Raw genomic sequence first — 14,645 nt, forward strand, 5'->3', positions numbered from 1 at the left:
AGTTCAAGTTCTAAATTAAGCACTTAGGAGCCAGTGATCTTAGCAAATTCCTCAATCTGCGTCAGTCCCACGTGTGGACACACACGTCCCTCATGTAGAGAGATGAGCACACATTTACCCTCCAGATTTCATGTGAGGATTTACTTAGACAATACCTTCAAGTGTTTATCTTCAACCAGAACTTCAATAATGTAACTGACTCCAGTTACAACTTCAATAATATAAATAATTCATGTTAATAATCAGAAGATGGTAACTTTGGTCTGGCACATTTTGTGTATCTAAGTACATAGAATATGGCACATTATAATATATATTAAAGGTTTGCAGCAACTTCCCCAGAATAAGTTTAAAAGTAGTGTAGGTTCCTGGGGACCGACTGGAGAAGAGCGTTTGTGATAGTGCAGCTTCTGGTGATGAGAGCGCCATGAAAACTACTCTTGGTTCCTTCCTACTGTTGAGCCCAAACTCTATTGTTCCACACATTCTATTAGAAGAAAGTTAACAGGTAAACACAATGATTTGGGATTTTTCACAATTCAAATAATACTTTTATATTTTGGTGTTTTCACCTATAATATTATGATCAGTGTTGGTTCGAACAACAGAAAAGAAAACGTATAGAAAAATGTAGGGCAAAGAGATTAAAAATAAAAATTATGCAAAAGATAGGTGTAAGTATAATAACAGGAATAGTTTGGACAACAGAATGAAAGGGTGGGAAGAAATGGTACCAGCAAGAATATAGGATGTAGTCATAATATTTGGGTTAGAATCCAGATAGAATAAGTACATTTTCATGTGACTTAAAAAAAAAAAAACAAACCAAACGCCAAATGAAGATATTCCTTTGATAAAGTGAATAACACTATTTGCCATTATTTAAATTGTGAATAATCTGATTTCCTTTAGAATTTTCTCAAAAGTGAGAATAAACATGTATATTCACTTTATCCACTTACCATTATTGAGAAATCTAGGTAAATATTTGACATTAAATATTTTGCAAATTCTCAAAGATTTCCTATTTTACTAAAATATGGAATTGTAATTAGTTTTTCAAATTACTATGGTTTTGTGTATATAATTCCTGCTTATCAAATGCTGCATGTTTTTATCACATATCCAAATATTCTTCTTTCTTAGTTATTCATTTTTTACCTTCTGCCACTAATACAAGGCAGTTGGACTGTACTTTATTGCTCAAAGAAGGTAGAGCCCAGAAGGGCCTTTCTGGAATAGTCAAATTCTTGCCTGAGTTCCAACGCTTAAAAGTCATGCCTTTCAACTGCAAAAGCCAGATACTTGAGAGAGCATATTTTTCCTTTTTATTCATTTCTTTGAATGCTACCATCTTGGTTTTGACAGTCAAGACCAAGTATTGAAGGACTCAGAGAACTGAATGTTTCCCCAACCTATAGAGGTGGGTAATCATGTGTGATACTCTCAAAGCTGTTTTCTTGAACTTGGTGGGAACAAGATGTGAGCATGAAACACCCTGTCAGCTTGGAATCTAAAATTCCTTTGGGGAAGAGGGGAGGTAGAAATCACTGAGAGAGCTTGGGGGGTTGCCCAAACAGAGGTGATTCTTGTCCCAAATCCTAATTTGCAGCACAAGGAAAGGGCACATCTCTAGCAGAAGCCACATGTCCTATGTGATACGAGGTGGGTGGGCAGCTGTGGTGGCGAGGTAAGCTGAAACAGGGGCTGAGTCAGCCCCAAATCTCCCTGGGCTTCTGACAGGTGAAGGCCATTTGAGGGTTTCCTATGCTCTCCGGAGAAGGTTGGCTATGAGCAGACGGTCAATGGAGAGAGGCGTTATTGCTGGGAGAGAAGCATGTGGATTATCCGGCCCTGCCAGTTGGAGAATATGGAAGTGTTTGAACGCTTTGGCGAGTGCTGGTGCCAACACCCGACAGAGGAGCTAAACCTCACATGGCGCTGGCAGAGTTGCTGCAGATGTTCATCCCTCCACCTGCCCTCCATTTCCCTGTTTCAGAAGCTTCCTCTGAACCCACCTGCTGCTGGCAGAGGGGGAAATGCGTGGGTGGACTGGGTAACAATTCCTAAGGGATTAAGATTGTACTTTAAAGATAAAGTTGCCAATGCTTAAACGAAGCTGCTTTGAATTAGCAAATTTAAATGTCTATCTTTTTTTTTTTTTTTTTTTGTGGGAGTCATGAGCTCTGAGTTCAGTCATGGAAACAAAATTTCAACTTTACACATCTGAGATTTGTGCCTTAAAAATGAAAATTTGTATATTATACCCCCATCTGGTTTTGATATACTTAATATTAATGGCGGGGCAAAGCTATTATTCTGTGTGTTTGTGTGTGTGTCTATATGTGTGTAATAATTTACACCTTCTCCTGAATCCTTAAATTTCATGACCAATAATGTTGGCATTGCCTTTTAACCTTCTTCTCTGATTTTTTTTAATTTTTTATTTATTTGACAGACAGATCACAAGCAGGCAGAGAGGCAGGCAGAGAGAGAGGAGGAAGCAGGCTCCCTGCTGAGCAGAGAGCCCGATGCAGGGCTCGATCCCAGGATCCTGAGATCATGACCCGAGCTGAAGGCAGAGGCTTAACCCACTGAGCCACCCAGGCGCCCTAACCTTCTTCTCTGAACTCCTCCCCTACCCTCTACTTCCTGAGGGGGGGAAAAAGCCCCCAATACTGAGAGATGAATTTTCCTGAAAAAAGTGGTCAGAATAGAAAATGGTTTTTGTGTGCAAAGAGACTGTGTGGCAGAGGAGCGTGTTGTCTCAGGAGTGCATGAGGAGTGAGGGCTGAGTGATGGGGGAAAGGAGGCAGGAGGGGTCTCCACGGTCTTGCATCAAAGAGAGAAATCTGGAGGAAGAGAAATCTAGAGAAGAGATTGCATGCTACTTCAATAAGACTGGTGTAGACCATATACGGTGGATGATTCTTTAAATCTTTTCAGAGGCATGAGTAAAGGTGAATGCCCTTGCTCTGTACGAGCTTCATTAAATGTGAACCCATTCCGAGACTGGATCACATATAATAGCTTTATAAAGGTTACACTAACACCATCATCAACACATCCTGCCTCAGCTTGTTCCTTCTGCTGCCTCTGCCTCACGGACTGCTGGGAGATTTCATTGAATTCTCTTCTCTCTCAGCACTTACTCTCGGTCTGCAAACACCCCTTATTTTTATTCCATACGACGTAGCATCATTCTTCCTTGGACTCCTTCATGACACACTGCTTTGTTAAGTTCCATTTTTCTTGATCAGTACCACACTCATTCCTTAGTTATCTATTCAGGTATTCATTAGAGCTGTACCAAAGGCAAAACGTCAAGGGGATTTAATCATGATAAAGTGTTTGGTCTTGACCTATCTCTTCACATCTTTAAGTTAATAATTCTAGCCTGTGCCTATTCGGATCTATCTTATAAGACAGACATGAAAGCTGTCATAGATTGTGAACTCCTAGAGGGAAGGGAATAAGTCTATTTAATTTCTTTGTGCAGCTCCTCCCAGGTAATGACTATAATGGACCATGAGAACAATATTGAACCCGCTATATATTACCAACATAGAAATTTTGAAAAAGATGCCAAGAGCCAGCAGTGCTACAAAAAGATTTGTATAGATTTTTTTCCCCATTAAAATGGATTTGATGGACAAATGATTTGCTATATTATTTCAGGTCAACTCTGGGGATGAATGCTCAGTTGCTGAGAAAAGTTATTGAATTTCAACAAACAAAAACAATCCTTCTTTCCAGGGAGCTTTCAAGACCAAAGACGAGGGCTACAGGCAGAAGGGGAGAAATAAAAATCTAAATTTAACTTAGCTAAACTAGTCACCTCTCTTGATATTAACACAAAGACGGAGGTTAAGTGGAGGTTAAGAGAATCTAACAGAAAGTATGAATGATGACGTCTTCTTGTCTAAGCTGGAAATGGGTGAGAAAGTAGAAACATTTATAAACCATGAAGCAGTTGTGCAGTTTCCAACAAATCAGCCACAACTAGGAAAGTAAAAATGGCATGTCTTCTAGACCATTGAAAATGAGTCAAATATTTCTAGCCCGCTCTGGGAAAAGCCTATTAAAATGTCAGAAGGCCGAGGGTGAGCTGGAGGAGAGAAGAGGCTGGAAAGGAAAGACAAGGATCAGAGGTTTTCTGGGTGTATGTCACGGCAGCACCAATTGTGCTCTCAGAAGCTGTTGCCTGATGCACCTGAGAATGTAATCAGTTATTTTCATTAATTTATACCTGCATCATGAAACCTGGATACAAGCTTTCAAAACAGCTTTGTGCGGTAGCTTATGGGATGTCTCTCAGGAGATCCAGGCACGTACGTTGATAAATTTTGTTCAAAATTTGTCACTTTGTGTCCAACAGCGTGTTTTGCTAACATTTCAGTTTCGAATCTATAAAGTAAGATTTATTTGTTTGAATGGCTCTACCTAGAGGAACCCGCAGGGTGATGTCTCCCTTACGCTGTGAGGATTAGATGTTGGAACCGTCTTACTGAATGCGGCAAATATTAGCCATAAGTTCTTGAGAGCAGGTAACTGCAAAATGGGGGCATATGTTACCTGCAGAAAGTGTGTTTAATAGGAAACTATCCTCTATGAACCTCCTAACTCATGAGGAGGGATCTTAAGAATTAGAGGTAGGCAGAAATAAGAATTCTGGTTGCAAGATTGGGGACAGAGAGGCCGGAGTTTCTCTTGGTGTGTGTTAGGTCAAGAGGTATGGTGTGGCTGAGGAATAGAGACGACAAAGGAGAAATCAGGTGGTGGTGAGGGGGGAAGAGGAAGTGGTAGATTAGACTAGGAAAGCAATCTCTGGGCCTCTTGGAGGCCGGGCAAGGAAATGCTGCTGATTCCAGTTGGCATGAAGCAGACTGTAGGTGAGAGAGATGAAAAGGAGGAGAAAGTGAACACACAGCAGGATCAAAGCCCGAAGGAAGTAGGAAAGGCCAGGGAGACGCATTCAATTTTCACACACCCACTTCATCTCACCCCACAGGATAAAGAGGAAATCAGACTGGCATGGTAGCAGGTAGCTTACTACCAGTGTGGGACTTATTTGCTACCAAATCATAAATTGTTAATGCCTTTGGGTAGCTTCGCACAACAGTGAAGATGCCTTCTCTAAGTGTCCTTTCAATCTCCGTGAAGTCAGAAAACATGTTACTCCATCTCAGGAAATTGTGTGTGCTGAGGTGGGGTGAGCGATGAAAAAAGCAATTTAGGGTGACTCTATTCAACATGAACACGGTCTCGACTGTATCTGCCCTCTCTGGCACCTCAGCACAGGCAGAAAGATAGAAGTCAGAAGTCACGGTGTTCTTTTTTGTGGGGGGAGAGGTGATGGAAGAGGTCAAGGTTATAGGTATTATAGGTATTTGATGTCCAAGTTATTTGGGTGTACCTAGAGAAAAGAAACCATCTGTCTGGAAACTAGAAATGTCTGGAAGAGTCTAATAGTTTATAAATTACTACTGAGGAGTTGACAAAGTTTCTCCCACCACAGCTTCAGTGGACACCTGCATAGCAATCCTCCGATACCCCCATCGTAGAGAGACGGCTCCAAGGGCCAGATTCAGTATCTACGGGGCATACAATGGAAGGGGCTATAACTTTTTTCTTCTTTCTTAAGATTTTATTTATTTATTTGACAGACAGAGATCACAAGTAGGCAGAGAGGCAGGCAGAGAGCGAGGGTGAAGCAGGCTCCCCGCTGAGCAGAGAGTCTGATGCGGGGCTCGATCCCAGGACCCTGGGATCATGACCTGAGCCGAAGGCAGAGGCTTTAACCCACTGAGCCACCCAGGTGCCCTGGGGCTGTATCTTTGAAGACAATTTAGTTGTGGGGTGCTAGGTTACTCAGTCGGTTAAATGTCTGACTCATGGTTTCAGGTCATGATCTCAGGTTGGAGATGAAACCCTGAGTTGGGCTCCACTCTCAGTGGGGACTCTGCTTCTCTTCCTCTCCCTCTGCCCTTTCCCACGCTTTTGCTTTCTCGCTCTCTCCAAAATAAGTAAATAAATCTTTAAAAACAATTTAGTTGTCTGAGGAAGAGCATGGCAGCATGGACTAGAGAGGGAATACAGATAATGAAAGCGTCCGCTGGATCTTAATCTACTCTGAGATGATAAAAGCCGCTGTCATTGAAGTTCCTTAGGGTCTGACTGCAGGCATGGACTTGGGGAGATGTGATTAGACCCTTCTTTCCCCGCCCATGCTGTACCTGGTTGTGAGAATGATTTAAGAGGTTTGTCTCTAGGCAGGTAAGTGAATAATGATTATACTAAGCTCAGTGTATTGGCAAAGTCTTAATCTTGGAGGCTAGGATTTTAGTGGATAAGTAATTTATTTTAATAACCTCAGTGTAGTTTCTCTCTACTTTCAGGTGATGTTCTATGCCTCTCATATTTCCTGCCCTTCTTGTCCTACATATGAAATTTGGAGGCCCATTTTTTAAAATTTATTTTTTTTCCATTTTATTTCTTTTCATTGTTATGAAATTCATTGTTTATGCACCACACCCAGTGCTCCATGCAATATGTGCCCTCCTTAATACCCACCACCAGGTTCACCCAACCCCCCACCCCCTCACCTCCAAAACCCTCAGTTTGTTTCTCAGAGTCCACAGTCTCTCATGGTTTGTCTCTCCCTGTGATTTCCCCCAACTCACTTCTCTCCATCTCCCCATGTCCTCCGTGTTATTCCTTATGCTCCACGAGTAAGTGAAACCATATGGTAAGAGTGAGTAAAGAATAATACAACGGACAACAAAAGGGAGCACAGCTATATGACCTCAGTGTCTTTTTATGTAAAGAATGAGTACTTGCGGGGCACCTGGGTGGCTCAGTGGGTTAAACCTCTGCCTTCCGCTCAGGTCATGATCTCAGGGTCTTGGGATCGAGCCCCGCATCAGGCTCTCTGCTTAGCGGGGAGCCTGCTTCCCTGCCCCCTCTGCCTGCCTCTCTGCCTACTTGTGAGCTCTGTCTGTCAGATAAATAAATAAAGTCTTTAAAAAAAAAAGAATGAGAACTTGCTACTCAATAAACTTTGACTTTCTCTTGAACTCGAAAGCCTAATTTTATGAAACTTCAATTAAAAAAGTATTTGAGAGACATAAGATGAAATTAACTAGATAGCGATTCACTGGAGACTCAGATGATGGAAACAGAAAAGAGTATTTTTCTCTAAGTATAATAGTTAAGAGAAATGATGGTTAAGGGACAGCAACATAATTAGATGTTTTAGATGTTTTAATGAATTAGCTCATGCAATCGTACAACATCTCAGTTCAAATGCATATTCAATTCTCCAATAAAAACAAAATAAATATTTTAGCTCTTAGCTGCCTTTTAAGAAGGGTGAATCTTACTACTAAAGAACATATAAGATTATCTTCTGTCTTTTTTTGTAGCTGATCATATGGGTGGCATTTGGTTCAACTGAGTGCCTTGACTAGAGATGGACCTGGAGTTGAGTTTAGAGACAGGAGCTGAGGCCAGAGAACTATGTTGTTCTTCACTATGGAAGGAGAACTTGTTCCAGGGACAATATTGAGGGGAAATTGAGGAGGAATGATGGAGACAGAGAGTGGAGAGAGGAGCTGGGACAATTTCCAGAAGCAAGGACTCCACATGTTGTACAGCAGCAGGTGCAAATCCCCAAAAGTCCTCACAAAGACTAATTCTCAGAGGGTTTTTTTTTTTTTTTTGAGAGAACTGATTACTTAAAAAAAGATATATTTGTTATTATGGAAGATTTAAGAAATAAGGTGACTCTAGTTAATTTAGGTAATACTGAAATAATTATAAAATGAATCAACTTAGCAAAAAAAAAATCAAACAGCCAAATTATTATAGAATACAACTGTTTCTTTCTTCTTTTGAGAGAATCTGTGCACTGGAGAGGGGAGTCGTGGGGAGGTGGAAAAAAGAGCAGGAGAGAGAATCTTAAATAAGCAGGCTCAACGACCAGCATGGAACCCCACATGACGCTTGATCTCACAGCCCTGAGATCATGACCTGAGCTGAAATCAAGAGTCAGATGCTTAACTCAATGAGCCAGCCAGGCGCCCCAGGAAAATACCAATTTCTAACATAAGTAACAGGAGATCTCACTTGATACTATTTTTTTTTCTTCTTAACTTGGCTTTTGGCATTACTGTGATAGACAATAGAAGCCAAGTTTAAAATATCGATGACTTGCTGATTCCTGTTTATCTCCAAAGAAGGAAAAAGCTTTTGGTTGTTCTGATCAGAGTAATGGGTGAAAATATAAAATTGAAGAGAATAAGAAAGTACCCTATCCCTATGTGTAGGACAAGAAATAGAGTTGCTGGAGTTTTGGGGATAAGGAGGGGAGAGTATATCCAGGAGGATGGAGAGGTAGGCTAACTTAGGAATCGAGTAAATATTTATTGGTACTTTTATGTGTATAGTTCTATGTCAAGTTCTGAAAATAAAAGTGCCTTCTAAGCAAAATCCTGGGGTCAATACAGGTTGAATTTAATTTTCTATACATTCAAATTACTTACATGTGTATCCTAGTTCTTCTGTTGGTGTACACTGGCAGATAATCTGTAGATCGGATGGAACCAGCTCATAGGAGGAGATCCACAAATACCGAGCATGGGTTTCTTGAGCTTCCCTGGGATGGGGAGGAACCTTACCCCAGGTTGTGCAAACTTTGTTTTTTTTTTCTTTTTTTTAATTTTTAATTTTTTATTAACATATAATGTATTGTTAGCCCCAGGGGTACAGGTGTGTGAATCGCCAGGTTAACACACTTCACAGCACTCACCATAGTACATACACTCCCCAATGTGCAAACTTTGTTTTTGTTTGTATATACCAGTTTTGTGACTTTGGACTGGTCAATATTTCTTTATTGTTTAATCTCTAACATGGAGATATAGATAACTTGTCTCAAGGCCAGTGAGTTAGATCAGACAATCTTTTTTTTTTAAATAATTAAAAAAATTCTATAAACATATAATGTATTACTAGCTTCAGGGGTACAGGTCTGTGAATCGCCAGGTTTACATACTTACAGCACTCACCATAGCACATACCCTCCCCAACAGATCAGACAATCTTTTAAGGACTACTTTAATTCTAAGATAGCATAGTATTAGAAAATATTAGAACCGAATCATGTTTTACTAACACAGGCTTTTCAAGGAGATAGGCTTGGAATGAAATCTCTTTTGCAGCAATTACTAGGGAATGATCCTAGGCGTGCTACTCAGTATTTCTCATCTTCTGTTTCCTCTTTTGCAAAATGAGAATATCTCTTCGGGCTTTTATGGACATAAAATCAGATAATGTTTATAAAGCACTTAGTACATAGTTCATGGTCCATGGAAAGCTCTCAATAAATGGTAAATATAACAACTATAATTATAACCACAATCATAGAGCTTGAAATCAAAATGGTATAAATGTTTATAATTTTTCAGACAAAACAAAAAATTTAAAAAAACCTAAGTAGAACACCCATTTCCAAGCACATTTCAGTTTAACAAGTTTGTCCTAATGTGTGAAATTACGTTCGGAAAACTATTTAGTTCACAAATGCAGTACTTTGTTTCCCTTTATGCAGATGATGATGATGTATTTGCACAGACTTATTAATTTTCTATTTAAAATTTAAAAATATGATTCCAAACTCAAAGAAAGAACAATACAAAAGTATTAGTAACCTTCAAATAATTATTAGTAACCTTCCATACTGAGTGGAATAATAGATAATTCTGTAGTCTGCATATTGGAGAGTTTATTCTCTCATCTTTTGGAGGTGGGTAAATAGGTCAGTATTCTCTTTTTTCATATCCTGATGATCTGTTCTGGGAAAACCTCTTCCTTTCTCCTTCTTAATGGTTAGAGAAAAATTTCTAGAAGATATACCTGTTGTAAGACCTAAGAAGAAGCCCAGACGGTCTTGTGAACATCCATTTGGAATCTAAAAGGGAGAACCTTCCCAGCTGGATCAGTTCTTGGCAAACACTGAAGTGGATCAAGTTTATGTTTGGGCTTCTTCTGTTTCCTGTTTCCTCACTGGTTCCCTGTCTCTCTGAAGTATTAAGTAAAATGATTGTTTTTGTTTAATGATACTATTTAGGTAATAAGTAAAGCATTTGCTGATAAGGATTCCAGATACAATTCTTCCTGGGGATTGTTTTTTAACTCTTAATTTTGAAATATTGTAGACTCATAAGAAGTTGCAAAAATAGCACAGAGAGGTCCCATGTGCTCTTTACCCAACTTCCCCTAATGGTAAGATATTACATAACCACAGTACATTATCAAAACTAATAAATCAACACCGGCACAATATAGCTAACTAGACTACAGACAGAGGAATTTTTGGAGAATTAGAAATTCTCAAGGGTGAAAGAAAACCTTTTCTAAATCTTAATGTTGCCCCAACCTGTGTACACCTAGGTTTTTGCTTTTGTCTCATTGGTAATCCTAGATTAACTTTCTTTCTTCTCCATTCTCCCCTTCAGAGCAGGGATCATGCTGTAGTCACCCTTAAGTCTCATGCTTATTAAGGTAACTGGCATTCAGTAAGTATTTTTGGTTGAAAAGATAACTAATAATTGCTATTGTCTTTACACACATGATCTCTCAGAGTGTTCATGGTCTAGTGGAAAGAGTATAGGCTTTAAAAGCATTCAAATCTCAAGTCTTCTTATTATTTATGAGCCTGAATCTTGTGACAAGGTACTGAATGTCCTTGGGTCTTGCCTTCGTTGTGTGCTTCATTTTATCTACATAATAGAGTTGTTCTAAGGATTCAAGGAGGTAATTTATGTAATAAAGAAGCAAACATAAGGGCTCTGGGGTGTGGGTAGGGTGAAAAATTTTATTGCAATTTTACAAACTAAGGCTCACGAGGGTAAGTCATTGCTGCAAATCTTAGGACCAATACGTGGGGGTGCTGCGAAACACCTTGGGCCAGCAGTCTTCTAGGAGTTCCCATAGCCTTTCTCAGGCAATAGGAGAGTGGATTAAAAAACAAACAAACAAACACAAACAAACAATAACCTCCATATGGTAGTTACAGAGATTTAAGATTTGTCCCTACATAGTTGTTGACTTCTTTTGCTTTGGGCATAGAAAATCCTCTCTTGGTGGAGCTGAATGGTGAGATAAAGCAGGAAGTGAATTATGGGTGTGGGTTGTTAATTGGAGGTGCCTGCCAAATGCCCTCCTACCCTCCCCACTCCTTTGACACCCTATAGCCAGGAATCCTGCTTGCCAAACTCTTCATCAGATGTTTGTACCTTTATCTTTTGCAGATGGTGTGGAAGGATGAGAACTTGGACCCTGTAAGTACTTACTCACACTACAATGTCAAAAAAATTTTTTTTTAAATAACAAGATAACTTAAATTTTAAAAAGTTGGAAGGTTTTGGCATCATCATCATTATCATTTACTTTTTATTTTCTGCTTATGAAAGTAATTTTTTTAATAAAATAGAATATGTAAACAGGGAACTTTCTTTTACTCAGCAGAATTGGCTAGTAACACATTAGCTAAAGTTGCTTTTCAACCTGCCCTGAGCACCTTTTACATATCCTTGAATTCCTCATATTAGAATTCCATTTTCCATATTAGAATGCTTAACTTGGAAGTATTCCTTTGGCTTATTTAACCTATTCATTTCATTGTAATGGAATAGGAAACAGTAAAATGTTATTGATTTATGAGTGTTTTGGCTACAAATATTAAAAACTCCAGTGGCTTAAATGCTTGGATTGTAATGAGAAACATTCAATTTTTAGTGATGGTTTGCAATTTGGCTTTTGGTCCTCTACTTAAGAAAATGGGTAATGGGTCTTAAATGTAGGAACTGAAACCATGAAACATAGAAACAAAGCTCTTGGGTATGGATTTTGGTAATGATTTTTTGGGTATGGCACCTGAAGCACAAACAACACAATAAAAGAGAAACACGTGGAACTACACCAAACTAACAAGCTTCTGCACAGCAAAGAGAACCATCAACAAAATGAGAAGAAAACATCCAGAATGGGAAAAAGGTTTGCAAATTGTATATCTGACCCGGGCTTAATATCCAAAACATAACAAGAACTCACATAGCTCAGTAGCAAAAAGCCAAATAACCCAATTAAAAAATGGGCAAAGGACCTGAATAGATATTTCTCCAAAGAAGACATATGCAGGGCCAATAGGTACATGAAAAGATGCTCAACATCACTAGTCCTATGCTAGGAAAATGTGAATCAAAACCACAATGAGATACCACCTCATACCTTTTGGAATGGCTGTCATTAAAAGGACAAGAGATAAGAAAGCTGGCATGGATGTGGAGAATAGGGAATCCCTGAACGCTGTTGGTGGAATTGCAAACTGGCATAGCCACTATGGAAGTATCCTCAAAAAACTAAGAATAGAACTATTCCATGATCCAGCAACTGCGCTTCTGGAAATATATCTAAAGGTAATGAAAACCCTAACTCGTTAATATGATGCACTTGTTAATATGCACCCCGGTATTCATAGCAGCATTATTTACAATAGCCAAGACATGGAAACAACCTACATGTCCATCCATGGTTGAGGGAATAAAGGAGTAGGGGCATATATATAAGTATATATACATATACATATACTTGTGTGTGTGTGTGTGTGTGTGTGTGTGTGTGTACACAAACACTATGGGATATTATTCAGTGATAAAAATGAGAAAATTCTAGTATTTATGACACATGGAGGGACCTTGAAGGCATTATGCTTAGTGAAATAAGGCAGACAGTGAAAGACAAATACTGTATGATCTCACTTATATGTGGAACTTAAAAAAAAAAAAAGGAAAGTCTCAAAATAAATTCATGGAAAAAAAAGATAACACTTGTGGTTACCAGAAATAATGGGTGGGGGGGGGGTGGAGGCTGGCAGAAGTGAAGGAAGGTGGTCAAAAGTTACAAGCTTCCAGCTACAAGAGAAGTAATTGCTAAGGATGTCATGTCCAATAAGATGACAGCCACCACTTCAGTGTGATTGATGTACAGGACAGGTGTCAAGAGAGTAAATCCTGAGTTCTGATCACAAGGAAACAATTTTTTCCCCTTTATTCTTTTCTCTTTTCCTTTATATTGTATCTATATAAGAAGACGGATGTTAGTTGAGCCTGTTGTGTAATCATTTCACAATATATATAAATCAAACCATCATTCTTTTTGACTTAAACTTCCCCAGTGATGTATGTCAATTATTTCTTAATAAAACTGGAATGAAAAATGAAATAATAGTTACCAAGATTAGAGGCAGAGAAAGCTAGGAGCTAGAATGTTTCTTCAGGATTCTGAATTGTTGCCTTGATTTTGAAGCTGTCTCTCCCATTTGACCATTAAAGTAAAGCATACTGGAGGTCAAGGGAGGAGAGGAATAAAGAAAAATCACTTTGATGCAGGACATGGCATCAGAACTGGGAGAGTTCGGAAGGAAATTTACTTGGAGGCATTGTCAATAGACTATCTTAGTGAAAACTGACTTCTGCAAACTTTTAAGAGATTGAGGGATGTAAATATGCATGTGAATTCTAAATTTGTTAAAGCTTAATCACTCCCAGCATCAGAAGGTATTATAGATCCACAGAAAGTTTTCCTTCTTGATATGCTTTGGCTTTCTCATCAGTTATTATCTAGGAAATATAAACACTTTATTTCTACTTACATAATATCATTTAAGTAAGGTTGAATGCAAAATGACTCTCTCGATTTACATTTTTTTTTTCTGAAAAATAAACTATAGCACACAAAGAGAGCAAGAATTGTCATTATAACAAAAAATGCCCATTTGGGCTCCTGGTCTGTGCTTTTCATTGCTTTGTGCTTTTCTCTTCTCTTCTTTCAAGGAAAAGTGAGAGATCTTTTTTAAATAAAAAAGGAGTTTTATGAATGCATTTCTCAGTGAGAAGGCACACCTGTGATATCAAATCACAAAGACTGGGACCATGAAGCATTAAAACTACACATAAACCAGAATAAATGTAGACTTTACCAGATATTTCACATGGGCATCTTACTTGAACACAATCTCTTTAAAGACTACTTCTCTTGAAATAGTACCAAATTATTTATAAAATAATTGTTGCTTAAACAAATTGGTTGTTATGAAGCATAGGTTTGTATGTCATGTTAATCTTGTTTAATTACTGCCTCTGCCAATATATTCCAGTTTCCAATATAAATATCAGAAATGACTTAAGAATAATTCTGAAGTAAGATTACAATTTTATCAGAAAAAAACAGTTTTATATTAAAAGCATAAATGTTAAGTAATAAACATTTGTAATTGTGATTAGTTCATACAATATTATTAAGATATATAAAATTAAGTAGTGAGCATACTTACAGTATTTACCCAAAATCAAGATGTAGAAGAAGACAGGACCAGATGTCATTTCCTTCTTTGTGAGCAACTGATTAATAAAAGTGAGTACAATTTGGTCTTGGTTTCTGAGTCGCACACAGCTCACGGTGGTTGTGTGCTATTTCTGTCTGCAATCTTAGCAGCTACAAAGCAGTCCTCCCTCCTTCCTCTCTCATTTCCTCTCCCTCTCTTTCCATTCCCTTTTCTTTTTCTTTCTTTCTTTCTTTCTGTT

The 14,645-nt window shown here is 38.5% G+C and overlaps 1 protein-coding gene across 4 annotated transcripts in view; it reads right to left on the reverse strand.

Moving 5' to 3' along the window:
• Positions 1–14,444, reverse strand: part of RXFP1 (relaxin family peptide receptor 1) — a gene marked incomplete at both ends in the record, with an annotated part of 100,320 nt that extends 85,876 nt beyond the window's left edge. For all 4 annotated transcript variants that reach the window (XM_080797156.1, XM_080797157.1, XM_080797155.1 and 1 more), the window contains one exon: positions 14,396–14,444. In XM_080797156.1, coding sequence (XP_080653282.1) covers positions 14,396–14,444 — 49 coding nt within the window. The remainder of the gene's footprint in view (positions 1–14,395) is intronic.
• Between the last annotated feature and the right edge of the window lie 201 nt (positions 14,445–14,645).

The sequence above is a fragment of the Martes martes genome, assembly GCF_963455335.1.
Source record: "Martes martes genome assembly, chromosome: 2".
In the NCBI taxonomy this organism is placed as follows: Eukaryota; Metazoa; Chordata; class Mammalia; order Carnivora; family Mustelidae; genus Martes; species Martes martes.